The sequence below is a fragment of the Oncorhynchus gorbuscha genome, linkage group LG10 (genome assembly GCF_021184085.1).
Source record: "Oncorhynchus gorbuscha isolate QuinsamMale2020 ecotype Even-year linkage group LG10, OgorEven_v1.0, whole genome shotgun sequence".
Lineage (NCBI taxonomy): Eukaryota > Metazoa > Chordata > Actinopteri > Salmoniformes > Salmonidae > Oncorhynchus > Oncorhynchus gorbuscha.
The window spans coordinates 17,039,357-17,063,501 of NC_060182.1; the positions used below are offsets into that span (position 1 = coordinate 17,039,357).

The 24,145-nt window shown below is 46.2% G+C and overlaps 1 protein-coding gene across 1 annotated transcript; it reads right to left on the bottom strand.

Annotated features, from left to right (window-relative positions):
• Window positions 1-400: 400 nt before the first annotated feature.
• On the bottom strand, window positions 401-21,252 carry LOC124045421 (EMILIN-3-like). The gene is made up of 6 exons (XM_046364715.1): window positions 20,528-21,252; window positions 5,952-6,074; window positions 2,809-3,113; window positions 2,377-2,714; window positions 1,792-2,139; window positions 401-1,543 (listed from the first exon to the last, which is right to left on the bottom strand). The coding sequence occupies exons 1-6, from the start codon at window positions 20,725-20,727 to the stop codon at window positions 401-403; spliced, it is 2,457 nt and encodes an 818-aa protein (XP_046220671.1). The 5' UTR covers window positions 20,728-21,252.
• Window positions 21,253-24,145: the final 2,893 nt, after the last annotated feature.

Sequence of the window (24,145 nt, forward strand, 5' to 3'; positions counted from 1 at the left end):
TTCACTTTGTTTTTGTTATTGGTTTTACACACATCTCTAATACGTAAAGTATAACAATGCAACCATCATTTCTTCATATAAGTTAAAAAGTCAGTTATTAAAAATCCTAATAAAATGTCAAAAGAACAAAAATATCAGAAAAACAACAACAAAAATATCCCTTTAGGGAAAATATTGCCCAACTATACAACCAAGTGTGCATGTCAATAGTTTCAAATAGCCTCTTCTCCTCATCTCCTCTCCTTCCCAGATCTGAACAGTTAGGGTAGGTCAAAGCAATATGATGGAATCCTGAATTTCTTCTCAACTTTCCCATCAGAGGAGATGAAGGAAAGCAGATGAAAATGTGAATCCTCTTCACACTACTGACACACATAAGTCTCTCTCCGTAGCTCGGCTGCTACTGGTCTCCCCTATGATGGGCTGAGCCCTTCCCGACACAGTCTTTGATCTCTCCCTTCAGCTCGGCTAGCTGTGTAGAGTGACTGGCCAGCGTTCCATTCACCTGTGACAGGTACGAGTCAGAGTGTCTCTCCAGCTCTGCTCTGATCCTCTCCAGGTGGTCCGCCAGCTCCCCCAGGCTGCCACACTGTCCCTCCACCTGGGACACACGACTATCCACCTCCTTCACCTCCCTCTGAACCCCAAGGGCCGTGCTCCAGCAGCCCTGCAGCTCTCCGGCCAGCCTCCTCCTCAGGCCCACCAGTTCCCCCTTCAGCTGGGCTAATCGGCGCTCCCCGGCCCCTAGGAGGGAGGCCTGGCGCCCCACCAGCTGGGTGATGCCCTGGACCTCGGTGGCTAGCTGGTTCTCCCTGTGTGTCCATGTGGCATTAGCTTGGCCCACTCCCTTAGTGAACAAGCTAACCGAGTCCCTCAGACCCTTCAGGGTGCGGTTGACAGAGTTGACATTGATTTTGAGGAGGGTGATCTCTCCTTGGACAGAGCCTTCCTGATCCTCCTGGGCGATACGGTTCAGAAGGGTCTGCAGCGTGGTGTTGAGATGGTCTAGCTGGTCGGCATGGGAGTCCAGACGACCTGACACCTTCTTCTCTACCTCCCCACATTTCTCCTCTGCTAGGCCTGTCCCCGTGCCTCCTTCAGGGGTAGTTGCGGGGGAGCAGGAGGAGGTGCAGAGGAGCTCCAGGTCTGTGAGCTGTTTCTGAATGCCGTCCAGGTCTCCCTCCACCCTCCTCCTGACTGACTCGATCTCTGTCTCCAGGGCAGGCACCACCTGACCCTCCAGCAGAGCTGGGGTGGTGGCGTTTCTCAGCTCTTCCACGGCCACAAACACCCTGTTCTCCAGGGTCTTCAGCTTGTCCTCCAGGGTCTTGAAGCCATCCAGCTCCCAAGGCACCCCGGCAACCCCTACTTCCCCAGACTCTGTGGCATTGAGCCGGGCATCCATGTTCTCCAGACGGGCCTCTATCAGGGTCTCGATGTGGATAGTCTGGTCAGTGAGAGCAGCCTGGAGCTGGCGCTGAGACTCCGTTAACCCCGTCACTGACTCCTCTAGCATCAACACCCGCTGGGACAGGCTGTTCACCTGCAATGACAGTGACATGTCAGGCATGTAGTGTAGCAATAAGCCAGTCATATGTACATGTTTAAGCCATTTACAGATTGTGTGTTACAGATTGTGTGTTACAGATTGTGTGATAGAAATGTAAAGTACATTTTCGATTGAGCTGTCATATGCAGCATTTACTGTGAATGCATTCTCTGCTAAAGCCGGACGATTGCCTTTAAATTTCAGCTATATGGATTGAATAGAGCCCCAAAGTGAATTGGTACCTGTCCGCAGCAGCTCTCAGTGAGGGTCAGTCCCTGTATTTGGGCCTGCAGAGTACCCAGCTCCTCTCTCAGGCCAGTCTCTCTGCTGTCCAGTGACTGCTGAATCTGTTCCTGTCCGTTCATGTGTTCATTATGACACTGTCTCTGGACCTCTCCTATCCTCTCCTCACAGTGGTTCTCCAGGCCAGACAGACGCCTCTCGAAGCCGTCCAGGATCTCAGCGCGGACGCCAGCAAGCTTAGCATCCAGCAGCTCCATGATGGAGGGAGAGCCCGATCCAGGGATGGGCCTGCCGGTCGCAGCCTCCAACATCCTCTTCAGCTCCCAGTCATGGCCCAGAACCATACCCTAATGAATGAGAATGAGAATGACAATGGTTTGGTTTTAGGTAGCACTTTCCTCAAACTCTTGACATTGTGTGGAAATAGGTTAGTGCGGAGTCTAAGATGTACAGAATCTCAGTGTGAGATTCAGGATCGTCCTGATTGGCATTGTGCCACAAGTTTGATTATTGATTTGGACTTGTTTTTCTACATTTCCATAATCTAGCATAAACTATTCTAATCACAAAACCTTAGCACCCACCTGTATCTCCTCCAGCATGTGTCCCTTGGCTCTGAGCTCATCCTTCACCTCCGTCACCCTCCCAGCCAGATCCCCAAACCCGGGGAAACCCTCTCCCCCCTTCAGGCCGTCTGGGGTCCCGTCTGGGATAACCCCGAAGCCAACGGAAGAGTCAGAGAGACGGGGGGCACTGGAGAGCAGGGAGCCCAGCATCTTTGTGGTATCCTCCCGGAGAGAGAGGCGCAGACGGTCCTCCAGGCCAGCCACCACCCCGTTCAGAATGTCCAGACCCTGGGTTAGGCGACGCAGGTCCACCTCCATACGGTCCAGACGCTCTCCACTAACACCAACCTTATAACCTAGAGAGAAAGAAAATGATGATTACATAGGGAAAGGGAAGAGTAAAGATATAAGATATAAATTGGTTAATATTCCACCCCTGTCTGGTCTGACCATAGTTGGGTTTGCCGTTCCCAGTGGGAAGTTGTCCAGTGGGAATGGGTCTACTATCAGGCTGATTTGGGAAGGGCCTCCCAGGGACAGGTTTGTGGTCCAAGGGGGGTCTGGGCTGCCCGTGAGGGTATCCCTTCGTTCCTGGGCGGTGGGGGGCACCACCCCTGAAGGGGGGCATCATATCGGGCAGGGAAGTGGGTCCATCGTAACAGTTCTCTCCAGAGTAGCCAGGACAGCACCTCCACTCCAGCTCAGTGATGGTTTTATAACCCACCTTGTATTTAGGCTTGTAGAAGGTCCGGTACCTGGAGTGGAGGATGGAGAGCAGGAGTGGAGGATGGAGAGCAGGAGTGGAGGATGGAGAGCAGGAGTGGAGGATGGAGAGCAGGAGAGGATGGAGAGCAGGAGTGGAGGATGGAGAGCAGGAGTGGAGGATGGAGAGCAGGAGTGGAAGATGGAGGAGTGGAGGATGGAGAGGAGGAGAGAGCAGGAGTGGAGGATAGAGAGGAGAGAGCAGGAGTGGAAGATGGAGAGGAGGAGAGAGCAGGAGTGGAAGATGGAGTGGAGGATGGAGAGGAGGAGTGGAGGATGGAGAGCAGGAGTGGAGGATGGAGAGCAGGAGTGGAGGATGGAGAGCAGGAGTGGAGGATGGAGAGCAGGAGTGGAGGATGGAGAGCAGGAGTGGAAGATGGAGAGGAGTGGAGGATGGAGAGGAGGAGAGAGCAGGAGTGGAAGATGGAGAGGAGGAGGGAGCAGGAGTGGAAGATGGAGAGGAGGAGAGAGCAGGAGTGGAAGATGGAGAGGAGGAGAGAGCAGGAGTGGAAGATGGAGAGGAGGAGAGAGCAGGAGTGGAAGATGGAGAGGAGGAGAGAGCAGGAGTGGAAGATGGAGAGGAGGAGAGAGCAGGAGTGGAAGATGGAGAGGAGGAGAGAGCAGGAGTGGAAGATGGAGAGGAGGAGAGAGCAGGAGTGGAAGATGGAGAGGAGGAGAGAGCAGGAGTGGAAGATGGAGAGGAGGAGAGAGCAGGAGTGGAAGATGGAGAGGAGGAGAGAGCAGGAGTGGAGGATGGAGAGGAGGAGAGAGCAGGAGTGGAAGATGGAGAGGAGGAGAGAGCAGGAGTGGAAGATGGAGAGGAGGAGAGAGCAGGAGTGGAAGATGGAGAGGAGGAGAGAGCAGGAGTGGAGGATGGAGAGGAGGAGAGAGCAGGAGTGGATGATGGAGAGGAGGAGAGAGCAGGAGTGGAGGATGGAGAGGAGGAGAGAGCAGGAGTGGAAGATGGAGAGGAGGAGAGAGCAGGAGTGGAGGATGGAGAGGAGGAGAGAGCAGGAGTGGAAGATGGAGAGGAGGAGAGAGCAGGAGTGGAAGATGGAGAGGAGGAGAGAGCAGGAGTGGAAGATGGAGAGGAGGAGAGAGCAGGAGTTGAGGATGGAGAGAGAAAGAGTGGAGGATGGAGAGGAGGAGAGAGCAGATAAGAGATCAGGAAGTGAGATGGGAGGAGAGGACAGGATAGATCAAAGGATTAGGGTGTGTATAATGAGATGGTGGAGGGTATAAACAGTAGATTAGGGTGTGTATAATGAGATGGTGGAGGGTATAAACAGTAGATTAGGGGATAAAGAGATGGTGTAGTGTGGAGATTATACAGGCTCAGGTGAGGGATTGTTACTAGGTTTATTACCCTTGTCTTTCTGATTCCCTCCATTTTCTTTGAAGTAGAAATCCTTTGACTATTTATCTCTTTGAGGTCACTACAGAGGACCTTTGAGAGGCTTCAGTCACACCAGAGAGAATATGACATCCCAGCTCACACCCTCATTACATGAATTACCATAATATATGTTTGTTTATAATCCACTGGGATGAAAATAAATGGTCAAACAACACTTTCAAACCCCTGTGGCCGGTTCAGAGTCACAGAGCCACTGACAAAACAACACAGTTGGGTGTGCAGCTGGGGGGACGGTATGGCGTTAACTAGTAGTACACACTGACACCACCAGAGGGCAGCACAAAACAACTTTAAGGAAAATATTTTTTACATTTTTTTACATTTTTTATGATCAGTTCACATAATATAATTTTAAAGTATGCAATAAGGTGCATGTAATAGAATATACCGGTCAAAAACGAATGTAGATATTATAACATGTCATTCTAAAGCTTCCAAAATCTCGTTTGCAATAGGAGTACCATCATGGCTGCACGGTTGTTTCCAAACAGCGCCCCCTGTCAGTCATCCATGATTTATACATATCATTGGTCCAAATGCAAAGCACACTGACTACTTTGCCATGCTCGTCAAAAATACATGGAAAGTGTACAACAGTGGTTGAGTCTCATTGTCAGTATCCTTTTCAGCCCCCTCTTACAGTTCGTATGAGTGTCAGAGGCTGCTGGGTCTGAATTCTCTACAGTAATTATATAGTTTCCAGTTTTATGTTTTAATTGTCCTTTCCCAACAATGCAATAGTTCCATAAAAAAAGAAGTGAGCTATTAAAAGTAAGTAAGCTATATACAGGGTCAGTGCCAATACCATATTTATCATATTTAATATGCAGGGCTACTGGAGTGGTGGGGTAAGGTAACTAGGCATAAGGGTACAGTATGAATAACCGAGTAGCAGCAGCGTATGTGATGATTGCATGTGAGTATGTGTGCCTGTGTGTGTGTGTGTGTGTGCGCTGAGTCAGTGTAAATGTGTGCGCTGAGTCAGTGTAAATGTGTGCGCTGAGTCAGTGTAAATGTGTGCGCTGAGTCAGTGTAAATGTGTGCGCTGAGTCAGTGTAAATGTGTGCGCTGAGTCAGTGTAAATGTGTGCGCTGAGCCAGTGTAAATGTGTGCGCTGAGTCAGTGTAAATGTGAGCGCTGAGTCAGTGTAAATGTGTGCGCTGAGTCAGTGTAAATGTGTGCGCTGAGTCAGTGTAAATGTGTGCGCTGAGTCAGTGTAAATGTGTGCGCTGAGTCAGTGTAAATGTGTGCGCTGAGTCAGTGTAAATGTGAGCGCTGAGTCAGTGTAAATGTGAGCGCTGAGTCAGTGTAAATGTGTGCGCTGAGTCAGTGTAAATATGTGCGCTGAGTCAGTGTAAATGTGAGCGCTGAGTCAGTGTAAATGTGAGCGCGTGAGCAAGTGAAGTGTACTTACATGACGACAGGACACTTCTGCCCCCAGATGCACTTGGTTGTGTACTCTGCCGTTACGTAAGTGGCCATACCGTCCTGCATCGTACACGTGATGTTCTTCTGGACCACATACGCACAGTGGTTTCTGATAGAAAGAGAGAGAGAATAACAATAACGACACAAACAACAACAGGATATCATCAAGTCCCCAAGCCAATGCTGTTTCTCCTGTAGAACTCTGTCCATAAGAGCATTAGTGATGGTTGCCACTCCAGCACATATAGCAGCTCTTTACAATGACCAAGGTTGGAATTCACTCATTCCGTATCACACTTTCTGAAAGTGCAGTGATGAAAATCAAGTTGAATTCTGGCCCATGTTAGACATTTCCAATGACACTGATTCCCGCATATACTATACTTTAGGCCAAAATCCTACATGAAGACATATGTGTTGTTGAGCCATCGACTGTCTCCAAGAGGCTCTGCAGGCTCATTCTGTCACTTTGACGCCAGTGCAACTATAGCAACTGCTAAATGTTCCTAGGCCGCTCCACACAGGAAGCAATGCTCCGGCTTCTGTAGGACGTTAGATGTTGTTGGGTTTCCAAGGGATAATTATTATTAAGTGTGAAACGTAGCACTGCTCCACAGCACACAGAAGTGTTTTGGAGGAAAATGAGGGAATACGTTTGAGGCAGAGAAGTGTGTGTATGCCAAGTTAACAGGTTCATGGGGCAAAGAGAGAGGACAGGCTGTCGGAAATTATGAGAAACCACTGCCTTATTGGTTTAGGCATCCCTTAGCTTTCTCTCTCTCTCTGTGTGTGTGTGTGTGTGTGTGTGTGTGTGTGTGTGTGTGTGTGTGTGTGTGTGTGTGTGTGTGTGTGTGTGTGTGTGTGTGTGTGTGTGTGTGTGTGTGAACTCTCGCTCTCTCCATGTGTTGACTCTATTGATAGGGGACTGGAGCAGGAATGACTGGGCTCCTTTCATACAGAGCAGGAAACCTGTTGCCGGGGTGTGCGTCGTCAAGGAAGTGGTTAGCTGTGCTGTCGTGTGACCTGACCTGTTGAAGTATTATGGGATGTTCTTCGAGTCTATGGACTGCACTAACGCCACTTTCTAGTGGGAGGGATATATTGTGCCTTCGGAAAAGTCTGTGTGCATTTTCTCAAAATAACAAAAAGCAAGAAAGTACACATGCAAATCACTGTGCACATGTACACAGACAAAGGCAAACATGAACACAGACATCCCCTCTCACCCATATTCACGTAGAAGACCTCCTTTACAGTAAAATGCACAACATACAACTGGTTTTAGAATCATACAGTAAAATGCACAACATACAACTGGTTTTAGAATCATACAGTAAAATGCACAACATACAACTGGTTTTAGAATCATACAGTAAAATGCACAACATACAACTGGTTTTAGAATCATACAGTAAAATGCACAACATACAACTGGTTTTAGAATCATACAGTAAAATGCACAACATACAACTGGTTTTAGAATCATACAGTAAAATGCACAACATACAACTGGTTTTAGAATCATACAGTAAAATGCTGAAGAGGATTTTATGCTGGTAGTTTCCTCCCTATAAAGGCTGGATATATTGACAGTATGAAACAGCTTTCCTTCTTGTTATTGGTTAATTCATGAGAGTGCAAGGAGAAGGCCTGTTTTAGGGTTAAGAAGTTAAGGTGATTGACAGCTGATGGAAAGGGGACTGTGTTTGTGTGTGTGGTGTCAGATGGAGGAGGGAAAACAGACTACACTCTCAGATTTCTTTGTCAGGTGCACATCTGGGCTGAGTGAGCAACCTTTAGATTCTTATCACTGAGGCCTAAAGACCAGGAATCCAAATGGGCACAGCCACCAGAAAGCCTCTGCTCCCCTCTTCTCCTTCTTTCCCTGCTTGCTTTCATCCCTCTCTCCCCTCCTCCTTCTCCTTACTTCCTCCACTTTGATTACCCTCCCTCTCCCTCATCCTTCTCCCATTCCCTCTTCCTCTACTTTCTCCTCAAACTTACTATCTCCTTTCTCTCCAACTTGTCAGCCCCCTTTTTTACCCCCTCTTCTCCTCCTCCCTTCTCTCCAGCCCCCTATTTCATGAGTCTGTCAATGTAATTTGGGTCTCTGTGTGTTATTCATTCCTAGCAGGTGTCTCAAAGACATTCAGAGAGAGAGTGAGACAAAGAGATGGAGGGAGGGTAAAAAGAGAGAGTGGGAGAGCATGAAAGTGACAGAGAGAAAGAGAGTGTGAGAGAGAGAGCTAAGATACTGTCAACTCAGTGTGTCTCTCTACAGACAGTGATTTGGGCCAGAGCACCTCAAGGCCAATCCATCTGCTTTGGAAAGCAGATGGATGGAGATGAAGAGATAAACCTGAGAACAGCACCACAGACACACACTGGAGATCTGACCTCCTCGCCTCACAACCACTGAGACCGCAAAGCAAGAGCCATAAAGATTACAAGGGCTTCACAGCTGTGTGTGTGTGTGTGTGTGTGTGTGTGTGTGTGTGTGTGTGTGTGTGTGTGTGTGTGTGTGTGTGTGTGTGTGTGTGTGTGTGTGTGTGTGTGTGTGTGTGTGTGTGTGTGTGTGTGTGTGTGTGTGTGTGTGTGTGTGTGTGAGTGAGTGATTGGCTCAGCTGCTGTCCTGGTACTGAGAATTTGGACTTGGTCTGTTGTGTAAAACTGCGTTAATCCTGACTCTGGGGAACAGGGATGAACTGATCCAGGATCTGAGATGAGAGGATTAAACGTCATACTGTTCTCAGTCTTTCCATCTTCACCATCAAAGATGTGTACAAAACAGAGATCTGTCGATAACCCTACATGCTATTGCCTGAAAGACAGTTCTCTCGTCATTCTTTTCAACCATTCCACACTACCCAAAACAGATATCTCACCTTCCAAGCTCTCTCCCCAAAAACAAACCTTCCTCTTCAACCTTACCCCACCCTGCCTCACCCTCTTTCTCTCTATGCCTCACCTCTCACAACTCCCCCCAACCTCCCCCAAAAGACAGAGCACAGCCCCTTCCTCACCCTTTCTCCCAATACTTCTCCACTCTCTCTCTCAATTCAATTTAATGGCTTTATTGGCATATGTTAACATTGCTAAAGCAAGTGAAGTAGATAATAAACAAAAGTGAAAAAAACAATACAAATTTAACAGTAAACATTATACTCACAAAAGTTCAAATGTCATATTAAGTACAGTGTTGTAACGATGTGCAAATAGTTAAAGTACAAAATGGAAAATAAATAAACATAAATATGGGTTGTATTTACAATGGTGTTTGTTCTTCACCGGTTGCCCTTTTCTTGTGGCAACAGGTCACACATCTTGCTGCTGTGATGGCACACTGTGGTATTTCACCCAGTAGATATGGGAGTTTATCAAAATTGGGTTTGTTTTTGAATTCTTTGTGGATCTGTGTAATCTGAGGGAAAAATGTCTCTAAAATATTGGCCTTAATTTAACTAGGCATGCCAGTTAAGAACAAATTCTTATTTACAATGACGGCCTACCCCGGCCAAACCCGGAGGACGCTTGCCAATTGTGTGATTCAGCCTGTGAGTAAGTCGTTTTTCTGGTGTAGGTCTGGTCCCACTGTAAATATTTCCAGTATATCCTTATAGTTCCTAAATCCCCACTGAGTCTCCGAAGGGGAAAGGATCATTCCCTTTCAAATTCTCCTATGGAGCGCTTTGGCAAATATTATTGCAAGTAGTCCCTCAACCTCTCCCAAAACAACTCACCTCTCAATCCATCTCCCCTTTTCTTTGTTCTCCTTCTTTCTCTGCTCCTCCTCCTCCTCATTCTCTCTTTCTCAATTTATATTTCATTTCCTAACTTTCTCACAATCTCTCTCCTCCCCAAACACTATGCTCCAGGGATCAACAGCTTTTCTGGAATGGGTGGTTGGGGGACCCAAACCATAATTACTAATCATTTGTAAGAAGCCAAACAGATATGTTTGACTATAACATAAGTTGAAACCTTGCTAACAGTTGTATACGATCACGTGTCACTCTATGATGCGTGGAAATACTTGGACAGATTTCTTCAATCACTGCTGATTTCCTCCTGTTTTTACAGTCTTTTATGTCCAACATTGAGAATTCCACACCTTCTCTTGCTGTCTTCCATAGTTGTAGTGCCAATGTGAAGTGTGATTTTACCATGTTGTTCTCAACTGCAAGGGTCCTGCCTACCTTTCCCTCAAACAGATTTATTCGTGGACCAGGGAAGAAACTTTCCAAAAAGTTTCAACGAATGATCAGTCTTGCATATGACCCCCAAAATCTCTTTCCTGATCTCTCTCTTTCCTTCAGTCTCTCTATCTCTTGGTCTCTCTTTCTCTCTCTTCTGAAACTTCTCACGAGGGGCCGCAGTTGCCCCCCCCCCCCCGCCCCATTTGGCAATTTTATAACTAAATTCCTGGCCATCCCTGTCTTAGAACAATGAAATGATGCAGGTGCAGTTTTTAATATGATATCTGAGTGAGACAATCAATAGTGGTCCCCCAGCAGGTTATTAAACCATGATACAAGTTTACATTGCTGGCCGCTAAACTAACTTAGCAATCTGAAAAATGTTAGCTGGCGTGGGCTCATCAGTGACTTACATAACGAGAGATAAACCGATGATGCACAACCAAATTTAGAGAAATTAAAGTAAGTTGAGCCCCCCCCCCAAAATAAAAAATCAAAGCGCCTTGAAAAGGGGTCCAGCTCAGGCGTATACAGTGCATTTCCTATAGCTTGTTTACTTTTGGAAGCAGAGTAAGACTCAAATACTGGCAGTTCTTGTGCTAGCCCATTTAAATACCTCTCTTTAGCCCAAGGTATTTCCTGATGCATTTAATCTACTTTAGGCTATAGCTACTAAAACTAAGGGATTGCAGTCCGGGAGTAAAATGACTGCCATCGTGGGAAAGTATGTTGTGTTTGCTACAGTATAATGCATGCCTGTCTGTCGGACATCTACTTCGCATTATGAGTGAGCAAAGAGAAAACAGTATAAAACTTATAGTGACAAGCTCAACTGCTTGTTGAGAAATATTAAAGAGTATTAAAAAGTTATTTCTAACCTCTCGTTCTCCGTTATGAACCCATACAGCACACAACAGCAGAGTTGACTATAGCTGAATGCATCCATGTCAAAGCCTCTACAGCCCCATTCTCATCGACAGGGCAGTAGTGGAGCAGATCGAGATATTCAAGTTCCTTGGTGTCCACATCACCAACAAACTATCATGGTCCAAACACACCAAGACAGTCGTGAAGAGGGCACGACAAAACCTTTCACCCCTCAGGAGACTGAAAAGATTTGGCATGGGTCCTCAGATCCTCCAAAAGTTCTACAGTTGCACCATCGAGAGCATCCTGACTGTTTGCATCACCGCCTGGAATGGAAACTGCTCTGCCTCCAACCGCAACGCCCTACGTCCCAGTACATCACTGGGGCCAAGCTTCCTGCCATCCAGGACGTTTATACCAGTCACTGTCAGAGGAAGGCCCTAAAAATTGCAAAAGATACCAGCCACCCCCCCCCCCCACCCCATTTTTATTCTGCTACTACTCTCTGTTTATGATCTATGCATAGTCACTTTACCTCTACCGACATTTACATATTACCTCCATTACCTCAACTAACCTGTGCCCCTGCACATTGACTCTGTACCGGAACCCCCTGTATATAGCCTTGTTGCAATTATTTTATTGTTGCCATTTACTTATTTGTTATTTTTCTATTTTCTTATTTTTTACTTTGTCTATCCTTTTTACTTCAGTTTATTTTAGCAAATACTTTCTTGACACTTATTTTTCTTAACTGCATTGTTGGTTAAGGGCTTGTAAGTCAGCATTTCCCTGTAAAGTCTACACCTGTTGGTTAAGGGCTTGTAAGTCAGCATTTCCCTGTAAAGTCTACACCTGTTGGTTAAGGGCTTGTAAGTCAGCATTTCCCTGTAAAGTCTACACCTGTTGGTTAAGGGCTTGTAAGTCAGCATTTCCCTGTAAAGTCTACACCTGTTGGTTAAGGGCTTGTAAGTCAGCATTTCCCTGTAAAGTCTACACCTGTTGGTTAAGGGCTTGTAAGTCAGCATTTCCCTGTAAAGTCTACACCTGTTGGTTAAGGGCTTGTAAGTCAGCATTTCCCTGTAAAGTCTACACCTGTTGGTTAAGGGCTTGTAAGTCAGCATTTCCCTGTAAAGTCTACACCTGTTGGTTAAGGGCTTGTAAGTCAGCATTTCCCTGTAAAGTCTACACCTGTTGGTTAAGGGCTTGTAAGTCAGCATTTCCCTGTAAAGTCTACACCTGTTGGTTAAGGGCTTGTAAGTCAGCATTTCCCTGTAAAGTCTACACCTGTTGGTTAAGGGCTTGTAAGTCAGCATTTCCCTGTAAAGTCTACACCTGTTGGTTAAGGGCTTGTAAGTCAGCATTTCCCTGTAAAGTCTACACCTGTTGGTTAAGGGCTTGTAAGTCAGCATTTCCCTGTAAAGTCTACACCTGTTGGTTTTCCCTGTAAAGTCTACACCTGTTGGTTAAGGGCTTGTAAGTCAGCATTTCCCTGTAAAGTCTACACCTGTTGGTTAAGGGCTTGTAAGTCAGCATTTCCCTGTAAAGTCTACACCTGTTGGTTAAGGGCTTGTAAGTCAGCATTTCCCTGTAAAGTCTACACCTGTTGGTTAGCAGGGCTTGTAAGTCAGCATTTCCCTGTAAAGTCTGCACCTGTTGGTTAAGGGCTTGTAAGTCAGCATTTCCCTGTAAAGTCTACACCTGTTGGTTAAGGGCTTGTAAGTCAGCATTTCCCTGTAAAGTCTACACCTGTTGGTTAAGGGCTTGTAAGGGCATTTGTCTACACCTGTTGGTTAAGGGCATTTCCCTGTAAAGTCTACACCTGTTGGTTAAGGGCTTGTAAGTCAGCATTTCCCTGTAAAGTCTACACCTGTTGGTTAAGGGCTTGTAAGTCAGCATTTCCCTGTAAAGTCTACACCTGTTGGTTAAGGGCTTGTAAGTCAGCATTTCCCTGTAAAGTCTACACCTGTTGGTTAAGGGCTTGTAAGTCAGCATTTCCCTGTAAAGTCTACACCTGTTGGTTAAGGGCTTGTAAGTCAGCATTTCCCTGTAAAGTCTACACCTGTTGGTTAAGGGCTTGTAAGTCAGCATTTCCCTGTAAAGTCTACACCTGTTGGTTAAGGGCTTGTAAGTCAGCATTTCCCTGTAAAGTCTACACCTGTTGGTTAAGGGCTTGTAAGTCAGCATTTCCCTGTAAAGTCTACACCTGTTGGTTAAGGGCTTGTAAGTCAGCATTTCCCTGTAAAGTCTACACCTGTTGGTTAAGGGCTTGTAAGTCAGCATTTCCCTGTAAAGTCTACACCTGTTGGTTAAGGGCTTGTAAGTCAGCATTTCCCTGTAAAGTCTACACCTGTTGGTTAAGGGCTTGTAAGTCAGCATTTCCCTGTAAAGTCTACACCTGTTGGTTAAGGGCTTGTAAGTCAGCATTTCCCTGTAAAGTCTACACCTGTTGGTTAAGGGCTTGTAAGTCAGCATTTCCCTGTAAAGTCTACACCTGTTGGTTAAGGGCTTGTAAGTCAGCATTTCCCTGTAAAGTCTACACCTGTTGGTTAAGGGCTTGTAAGTCAGCATTTCCCTGTAAAGTCTACACCTGTTGGTTAAGGGCTTGTAAGTCAGCATTTCCCTGTAAAGTCTACACCTGTTGGTTAAGGGCTTAAAGTACACCTGTTGGTTAAGGGCTTGTAAGTAAGCATTTCCCTGTAAAGTCTACACCTGTTGGTTAAGGGCTTGTAAGTAAGCATTTCCCTGTAAAGTCTACACCTGTTGGTTAAGGGCTTGTAAGTAAGCATTTCCCTGTAAAGTCTACACCTGTTGGTTAAGGGCTTGTAAGTAAGCATTTCCCTGTAAAGTCTACACCTGTTGGTTAAGGGCTTGTAAGTAAGCATTTCCCTGTAAAGTCTACACCTGTTGGTTAAGGGCTTTGTAAGCAGTAAAGCAGGGCTTTTCCCTGTAAAGTCTACACCTGTTGGTTAAGGGCTTGTAAGTCAGCATTTCCCTGTAAAGTCTACACCTGTTGGTTAAGGGCTTGTAAGTAAGCATTTCCCTGTAAAGTCTACACCTGTTGGTTAAGGGCTTGTAAGTAAGCATTTCCCTGTAAAGTCTACACCTGTTGGTTAAGGGCTTGTAAGTAAGCATTTCCCTGTAAAGTCTAAAGTCTGCACCTGTTGGTTAAGGGCTTGTAAGTAAGCATTTCCCTGTAAAGTCTGCAGGGCTTTCGTTTCCCTGTAAAGTCTGCACCTGTTGGTTAAGGGCTTGTAAGTAAGCATTTCCCTGTAAAGTCTACACCTGTTGGTTAAGGGCTTGTAAGTAAGCATTTCCCTGTAAAGTCTACACCTGTTGGTTAAGGGCTTGTAAGTCAGCATTTCCCTGTAAAGTCTACACCTGTTGGTTAAGGGCTTGTAAGTCAGCATTTCCCTGTAAAGTCTACACCTGTTGTATTCGTGGCATGTGACAAGTAAGATTTTTTCTGATTTGATCTTGGAGAATGTCAAGAATATCTATCACTGCTGTCATCTCTGCAAATCTTACAATATACTGTATACACGACTTGTAATTGTCAAGTTTACCAGATGGACGGACAGACAGACAGAGTCGGTATAGCCTTTGCCCCTACCCACTGGTACCCATATCTGGGTCTGGCTCACATAACCATTTTCCAGTCTATTGACAAGATGTTTGTGAGAATCAGCTGACTCTTAAGAACCCGCCCCTTTTTTAAAAATGATCGCCTAAAATGACATACCCAAATCTAACTGCCTCTAGCTCAGGCCCAAAAGCAAGGATATGCATATTCTTGGTACCATTTGAAAGGAAACACTTTGAAGGTTGTGGAAATGTGAAAGGAATGTAGGAGACTGCCCAAATGTGCCTAATTTGTTTATTAATCACTTTTCATGTTCAAAATTGTGCACTCTCCTCAAACAATAGCATGGTATTCTTTCACTGTAATAGCTACTGTAAACTGGACATGGCAGTTAGATTAAAAAGAATTGAAGCTTTCTGCCAATATCAGAAGTGTTCATGTCCTGGGAAATGTTATTGTTACTTACAACCTCATGATAATTGCATTAGCCTACGTTAGCTCAACCGTCCCGTGGAAGGGACACCGATCCCGAAGGACCATACTGTCCCATGGGAATCAAGCTTGGGGATGCACTCCATACGTTTCCTGTGGAGCCCTCCCTCTGAATGCTGTGTCTGTAACCACTACATTTCTGGAGTTCTGTTAAAATGAAGACAGAAACATGGCAGCAGTAGAATACACCACAAACAACATCCCAATGAGCTAAGTTGGAGTGCAAACAAAGATTTTCCCCAATACTCCCCCTGTAGCCCTCTATGGTCTGTGTAAGTCCCCATGCAGTCCAGTTGTAGGCATTGTGATCATTGTCTACCTTGTTACTACCAATGAGGAGAGGGCCACATTCCCTCCCACCAGGAAATAGTCGGCATGAATGGGACTGAACGGCTGTCAAATCACATGCTCCATTGCAACAAGACAGTTAAAAGCAAAACAAGAAAAACGGCCAATGCACCAACGGCTGAAGACTAGACGGAGAACGTTGTGATGTGTTAATTCCATGTAGTGACTAGTAGCCTATGGAAATAAATGTATTTTGTTATGTAGCTTTGTACATGTGTGTTATGTTATTACTGGTATTTATAGGTGTTAGACATTCCAGATAATCAAGCTCACACACACACACACACACACACACACACACACACACACACACACACACACACACACACACACACACACACACACACACACACACACACACACACACACACACACACACACACAGGCTCATTGCAGCGCGTGTGATATTAGTAAAGTAAAGTACCAGTCAAAAGTTTGGACACGCCTACTCATTATCTTCATTTTTACAATTTACTACACTGTGGAATAATTGTGAAGACATCAAAACTATGAAATGACATGGAATCATGTGGTAATAAAAACTCAAAACAATGAAAATATATTCTATATTTGAGATTCTTCGAAGTAGCCACCCTTTGCCTTGTTAACAGCTTTGCACACTCTTGGCATTCTCTCAGCCAGCTTCATGAGGTAGTCACCTGGAATGCAGGTGTGCCTTGTTAAAGGTTAATTTGTTCCAACATCTAGTGGAAAGCCTTCCCAGAAGAGTGGAGGCTGTTATGGCAGTAAAGGGGGGACCAACTCCATAATAATGCCCATGAGTTTTGTAGTGAGATGTTTGACGAGCAGGTGCCCACATACGTTCGGTTATATAGGGCATATCCACTGCCCCAGACACCAACTGAAGTCATATATCTACGGTGACTGTTTGCCTGTGACAGATCCCCAGGGTCCTGTATGACCTGGGTGAGTTAGACAGCCTATTAATACAACTGGAAGATAGATAGATGTCCACCTGTCTCTTTTTGTTTACCTTCAACTATGTCTCCACTGCAGCTAAAGGTAAAGAATTAAAGGTTGCCACACTCAATTCTTTAGAGACTCATTGGCTGCAGGGGTTCAAGTGCCTATTCTACTCCTATGCCGAGGTTATAGACCATGAATCTGGAAATGCATATGTGTGTGTTCCTGTGTGTATATTTAAACCTATTGGCATCAGTGTCCCTGTCGTAAACCAAATAATCTGCCACTATAAAGGAGCACTAGGCCCTGTCTCGTGACAGCACAGTTGCAGTGGCATTTCAGCCATTTTAGACTTCACTGTAAAACACCTACTGTCTCTATGGAGATGTAAGGCAAGGGTGAGGGAGGAGGTTGAGGGTGAGAGGGAGGGATAGGGAGGAAGGGGGAGGTTGAGGGTTGAGGGTGAGAGGGAGGGATAGGGAGGAAGGTGGAGGTTGAGGGTGAGAGGGAGGGATAGGGAGGAAGGGGGAGGTTGAGGGTGAGCGGGAGGGATAGGGAGGAAGGGGGAGGTTGAGGGTGAGCGGGAGGGATAGGGAGGAAGGGGGAGGTTGAGGGTGAGCGGGAGGCATAGGGAGGAAGGGGGAGGTTGAGGGTGAGACGGAGTGACAGAGATAGGGAGGAAGGGGGAGGTTGAGACGGAATGACAAGGAGGAATGTGGTTGAAGAAGAGGGGGAGGGAGAGGTAGTGAGCGAGTGATTGATTGAGGGTGAGGTTAGAGAGACTGAGGAAGGGGAGAGAGAGTGAGATCTAGTGAGGAATGGTGTGGTGAATATATGGATTAGGGCGGGATAAAGACAACATTAGGAGAGACATCTCTGGGTCAATTAATGTGAGGAAATGATAAGGGTAAGGATAAGGGCAGGTGGGGAAAGAGTACTGATGTCACACCCTGATCTGTTTCACCTGTCTTTGTGCTTGTCTCCACCTCCCTCCAGGTCTCGCACATTATCCCCAGTGTATTTATACCTGGGTTCTCTGTTTGTCTGTTGCCAGTTCATTTTGTTTCGTCAAGGCTACCAGCGGTTTTCCAGTGCTCCTATCTTTCTCTAGTTCCTGTTTTCCCAGTTTTGACCATTCTGCCTGCCCTGACCCTGAGCCTGCCTGCCGTTCTGTACCTTGTCACACCACCCTGGATTACTGACCTCTGCCTGCCCTGACCCTGAGCCTGCCTGCCGTTCTGTACCTTGTCACATCACCCTGGATTACTGACCATTCTGCCTGCCCTGACCCTGAGCCTGCCTGCCGTTCTGTACCTTGTCACACCACCCTGGATTAGTGACCTCTGCCTGCCCTGACCCTGAGCCTGCCTGCCGTTCTGTACCTTGTCACACCACCCTGGATTACTGACCTCTGCCTGCCCTGACCCTGAGCCTGCCTGCCGTTCTGTACCTTGTCACACCACCCTGGATTACTGACCTCTGCCTGCCCTGACCCTGAGCCTGCCTGCCGTTCTGTACCTTGTCACACCACCCTGGATTACTGACCTCTGCCTGCCCTGACCCTGAGCCTGCCCCCCTGTTTTTGTAATAACTTTTTGTGACTTTGAAAGTGTCTGCATTAGGGTCTTCTCCTGAACCTTGACAACTGAACTATCCTGCTCTAGTAGAAGTATCGTTACTTCAATTACATTTGACTCAAGTAAAAGTAAAAAGTAGCTCATTTAAAAAGTACTCAGAGAAAAAGTAATTGAGTTACTTAAAAAAAATAAAAAAATAAACCTTGATAATTAGCAAATTTTTCTAAGGTTACCTGAACATTGTTACACATTATCTTTTCAATGCATTACATTGAAAAAGGAAGAGAGGAAATTAATGTACAGTAGGAACTACATTTTCTTATATGAGTTGCAATAAGGTACATCTGTATGTAAAAGAAAAATAAGGATTTGTCAAAAATATGCAATTAACATTAAACATTCAAAGCAATTAAAATGTTTTAATAAATAAAAACGCAATGCAAAATGAGGTGCATGAACAATAAAATTGCCAGACTTCAATATACTTCAGACTCCAGAAATAAACATGTCTAATTCTTTCACCCATTCAATCCCTCGTTCACCCCTCTGTTTCTCCATGGGACCGGTTGACATTCACTCACTCACCCATTCACACTCTTTCCCTCACTGCACTCACTCCCTCTTTCCCTCACGCACTCCCTCACTCACAAACTCTCTTTCACTCCCTCACCAGGGGTGGAAAGAATACTGAAATATCCTGCTCAAGTAGAAGTCAAATTACATACTTTGAAAAATACTGCAAAAAGTACTTGGAAAAGCTACTCAATTATTACTTTCCACCTCTGTGTATGGCTGATGCGGGTGATAGAGGCTGGTTAAGAGTCGGAATAAAGACTACGTCGGGCTGGGTCAGGGTCTGTCTGCTTGGTGAATTAGGGTGAGAAGGGAGTAGGGTGAGGGAGGGGTGAGGGTGTAGGAGGGGTGAGGGAGGGGCGAGGAAGGAGTAGGGTGTAGGAGGGGTGAGGATGAGGGAGTGGTGAGGAAGGAGTAGGGTGTAGGAGGCGTGAGGGAGGGGTGAGGAAAGAGGAGGGTGTAGGAGGGGTGAGGGTGAGGGAGTGGTGAGTAAAGAGGAGGGTGAGGGAAGGGTGAGGAGGTGGTGAGTAAAGAGGGGGTGAGGGAAGGGTGAGGGAGTGGTGAGGAGGGAGGAGGGTGAGATATAGGGTGAGGGAGTGGTGAGTAAAGAGGGGGTGAGGGAGTGGGAGTGGTGAGTAGGGAGGAGGGAGGAGGGTGAGGTAAAGGGTGAGGGAGTGGTGAGTAAAGAGGGGGTGAGGGAAGGGTGAGGGAGTGGTGAGGAGGGTGAGGGTAAAGTCTAAGTAGGGCCAGACCAGGCTCTGTCTGCTGGGGCTGGTAGAGGAAAACAGCAGGGAGCTGTCCAGAGTGGTCCATCTCTCAGGGGAAGCCAAGCAGGAGAATGAGAGAAAGGAGACAGCAGACCCCAGGGCCAAACAACCTAACAATTCCTATGTTCGTGTGTATAATCAATGAATTGCCATGATAGTCTTTTTTAGGTTTTATAATAAAACGAGGGAGAGAACCACAGGAAGTGGAGCGAGAGATTATCCTCCCAGAGCCAGCTATTTTATCACTTGGGTAAGTATTTGGTGGTGAATAGAAGAGATCAAAAGCTTTACTTGCGTCGGAGCACAAAGTATGTCCCCACATGTTTACCCCTTACTGTAAATCTACTGTAGCCTGGTATTGAATTACACTGAGGCTGGAATTCAATCAAATTCACCACAGTCATGTCTTCATGACCAAACTTTAGCCACCACCAAATACTTACCCAAGTGATAAAATAGCTGGCTCTGGGAGGATAATCTCTCGCTCCACTTCCTGTGGTTCTCTCCCTCGTTTTATTATAAAACCTAAAAAAGACTATCATGGCAATTCATCAACACACTTCTTATTTTGACACAAGCCACAAGACTCAACGTGAGGGAAGCCTGTCAGGTAGTAGTAGGTTTTCCCTTCCCAAAATACATCATACCTCAATAAGGGTTTGATTGAATTGAGCTGTGAATTACTACATGACTAAAGCAGGATCCAAAAGCAACAAGCCTTGGTACTGGTTTAGACTTCTATTAGCATCACTCCCATCTGGCTAGGGGTACCCAGCTGTATGTCTGCTTCTAATTGAGCTCACACACACACACACACGTGCGCGTGCACAAACACACAGAGCTCAGAAGATCAATACCCCTGACATCAGCTCAGCTCTCCTCTTATAATGAGCTCTTTGTCTCCATAATGTAGCATGTCATTGTTTCTTAATAATGTTTATCTTCAGTCACAGATGGTTTTAACCGCAGAGATAGGCTGACGGTGTGTGAGAGAGAGAGAAACAATTCAGTCAATTCAGCCAGTGTTATTGAAGCGATACAGTAACCGAAAGCATATTTGTATTACCCATCCGTGACATGGGTTAAGATATAAGATTCATGTGGAAAAGAGCTATAAGCCCATATTCTATTTGCCATGGAAATCCTTATGGCCTTGTAAATCACTTGGAGAGGTGCTGTATAAATGTATGATTAGTAAAGTTGAAGCTAGACGCAGTTTCAGGAGATGCACTTACTTGTGGCGGGTCATGGGTTTTCCTGGGGTGTAGTGTGGGTTGACTCCAGCCTTGTACAGGTTGTATCTGTTGCCATGACTTCCTCCAAAGAACGGGTTCCCATGGCCTGTTCCATAGAAGGTTCCTTTGGTGTCCACCAGTGACAGGAACACTCCTAGAATAAAGGGCTGCAGAGCAGCTTGAGAAAACCTGGACCTCATTTTCTCTTCGTAGAGGCTGCCAAAATAGCACCCGTGGAAAAGCACCAAAAAGGAGGACCAATATAAATGATTAAGGAACCGATTGATATCTAGAAAGGATATTTTTTTAAAGAGCTGTGTGTCAGGTGCCTGCAGTGTTGTTGTCTTGTCTTCAGTTAGCCCTGAGGGAAACCTCTAGTCCAAACATCTGCAGTGTCAACAGCAATCTGACCTGTCCTCTATCTCTCTTCTTCAACACATCTCTCCCAGACAGCTGCCAGCAATAGGCAGAACAGAAGAAAACCTAGAGAATGAGATGGAGAAGGAAAGAGGGAAATAGGGAGGGAGAGAGCACAACCAAATGTAAAGTAAAGGACAGGTGAAAAAGGGGGAGACAGACAGAGGAGAGTGAGAGATAGAGATGGTCTCTAGGAATGCCACAGCTCCATACACAAACACGAGTGTGTGAGTGAGCGGGGGACGTGCTGACTAAGCTCCCCCAGCCTTCTGTATGCTGTGTGGGTGTGTGTGTGTGTGAGGTGTGTGGATCAGCGTGCTCCACTACTGACTCTGAGGGGGCAGGCTGACAGGCAGCAGTCATTTGCATATCCCTCCCAAACCCCAGCCCCTACCCCTGGCCTGACATGTTGCCCAGCCCAGACACAGGGGAACAACCCCTATTTTTTTCTCTCTCTCTCTCTCTCTCTCTCTCTCTCTCTCTCTCTCTCTCTCTCTCTCTCTCTCTCTCTCTCACTATCGCTCTCTCTCTCCAACCAGACTCAAATGGAAAAACAGAGCAATCCAGGCCAGCACCCACCTAACCTACCCTCTTTCCTCTTTACCCCTCCTTAACCCCTCCTTCCCTTTACCTCTCCTTAACCCCTCATTCCCTTTACCCCTCCTTAACCCCTCCTTCCCTTTACCCCTCCTTAACCCCTCCTTCCCTTTACCCCTCCTTAACCCCTCCTTTCCTTTACCCCTCCTTAACCCCTCCTTCCCATTACCCCTCCTTAACCCCTCCTTCCCTTTACCCCTCCTTAACCCCTCCTTCCCTTTACCCCTCCTTAACCCCTCCTTCCTTTACCCCTACTTAACCACTCCTTCCCTTTACCCCTCCTTAATCCGTCCTTCCCTTTACCCCTCCCTAACCCCTCATTCCCTTTACCCCTCCCTAACCCCTCCTTCCATTTACCCCTCCTTAACCCCTCATTCCCTTTACCCCTCCTTAACCCCTCCTTCCATTTACCCCTCCTTAACCCCTCCTTTCCTTTACCCCTCATTAACCCCTCATTCCCTTTACCCCCCCTTAACCCCTCCTTCCCTTTACCCCTCCTTAACCCCTCATTCCCTTTACCCCTCCTTCCCCCTTTACTACCTCTCTCTCTTCTTCCCCACACACACCAGCTCTTGCAGCAGTAGGCTTCTCTCTCTCTCTCTCTCTCTCTCTCTCTCTCTCTCTCTCTCTCTCTACCCCTCCCTCATATCTACCATCCACTTCCTTCTCTGTTTCTTTCTCTCGGTCCCCCACTCCCTCCTTCCTATACGCCCCCATCCCTCTCCGCCAGTCTCTCGCTAGCAGCTGGACATCAAAGGGGAGCCACTGTGCAGTGAGGGGTTTCCATGTGCGCCTCTACCCAGACACAAGGATGGACCCTCTATCAGCCTCCCTGTGTTCCCTCTACCACTTACCCCACACCGCTCAGCCCCCACTGGATGCATTCATATAGACACCTCATCCATCTTCATATAGCCACCTCATCCATCTTCATCATGTCTACTTACAGTACATGACAAAACGGATGCACATACAATTCATTTGATGAACAGTGAAAGAAACAGTGTCAGCCAAAGCGTTCCCCATACGACCCTGTCTTTCATAACCCTGGGAAACCCAAACACTCAAGTGTCAGAGACCTCACATAGTCTTATCAGTTAAACACCGCCTTGCTTTCTGTATATCTTATCAGTTAAACACCGCCTTGCTTTCTGTATATCTTATCAGTTAAACACCGCCTTGCTTTCTGTATATCTCTTATCAGTTAAACACCGCCTTGCTTTCTGTATATCTCTTATCAGTTAAACACCGCCTTGCTTTCTGTATATCTCTTATCAGTTAAACACCGCCTTGCTTTCTGTATATCTTATCAGTTAAACACCGCCTTGCTTTCTGTATATCTTATCAGTTAAACACCGCCTTGCTTTCTGTATATCTCTTATCAGTTAAACACCGCCTTGCTTTCTGTATCTCTTATCAGTTAAACACTGCCTTGCTTTCGGTATATCTCTTATCAGTTAAACACCGCCTTGCTTTCTGTATATCTTATCAGTTAAACACCGCCTTGCTTTCTGTATATCTCTTATCAGTTAAACACCACCTTGCTTTCTGTATATCTCTTATCAGTTAAACACTGCCTTGCTTTCTGTATATCTCTTATCAGTTAAACACCGCCTTGCTTTCTGTATATCTCTTATCAGTTACACACCACCTTGCTTTCTGTATATCTCTTATCAGTTAAACACCGCCTTGCTTTCTGTATATCTCTTATCAGTTAAACACCGCCTTGCTTTCTGTATATATCTTATCAGTTAAACACCGCCTTGCTTTCTGTATATCTCTTATCAGTTAAACACCACCTTGCTTTCTGTATATCTCTTATCAGTTAAACACTGCCTTGCTTTCTGTATATCTCTTATCAGTTAAACACCGCCTTGCTTTCTGTATATCTCCTATCAGCTTAAAATATAACAATGTCATTGGGACACACCTGGATAAATAACCAGTAAGTAGATGGTCATCTGTGCCTGGTTTAGGACACTAAATGTCACTTCCCTTCCCTCCTCCCTAACTGTGTCTTATTGTTGACTGTGAGAAGAGAGTCGAGCCATCCTGAGAGTCGTGAAGGGAAAGAATGGTGTATGGTGTGTTTGATGTGGGAGACCCTTCTTACCACTGTGCCTATAGTTTACACTGTCTTGTTTGCTCTTAATTTGTAAGCCATTGTAAAAGGAAAACAGCACCTCACAGTATTCTAAACGATGCACACACATAAAGGTACACACACACACACACATTTTCTGTCCTCTGAATTGCACAAAGAATATCACTCAACATTTGCAATGGTATTTATCTCATAAAAGCAATGCACTGGTAGAGCTGTTTAGCAAACAAAGGGTTGGTATCTACAGAATTGTTTCGCTTCAGCTTCATGCTGACGCTGATCTAGATTCTGGAAGCTGATGAAGATTCCCTCTCTGTCTTCCCAATAACTGACACACGCACGCACGCACGCACGCACGCACGCACGCACGCACACACACACACACACACACACACACACACACACACACACACACACACACACACACACACACACACACACACACACTGATTCTGTCTACGGAGGCAGTTGGTGAAGATTCACCCTTTGTCACCCCCATA

Bases quoted from the DNA above. Each gene is read 5' to 3' on its own strand.
- LOC124045421 (XM_046364715.1), bottom strand. From the start codon at position 20,727: ATGAGGTCCAGGTTTTCTCAAGCTGCTCTGCAGCCCTTTATTCTAGGA. The intron at 6,075-20,527 runs GTAAGTGCATCT...TCTTTCTATCAG, and splicing joins AAACCCATGACCCGCCACAA to AAACCACTGTGCGTATGTGG. The intron at 3,114-5,951 runs GTAAGTACACTT...CCTCCACTCCAG, and splicing joins CAGAAGTGTCCTGTCGTCAT to GTACCGGACCTTCTACAAGC.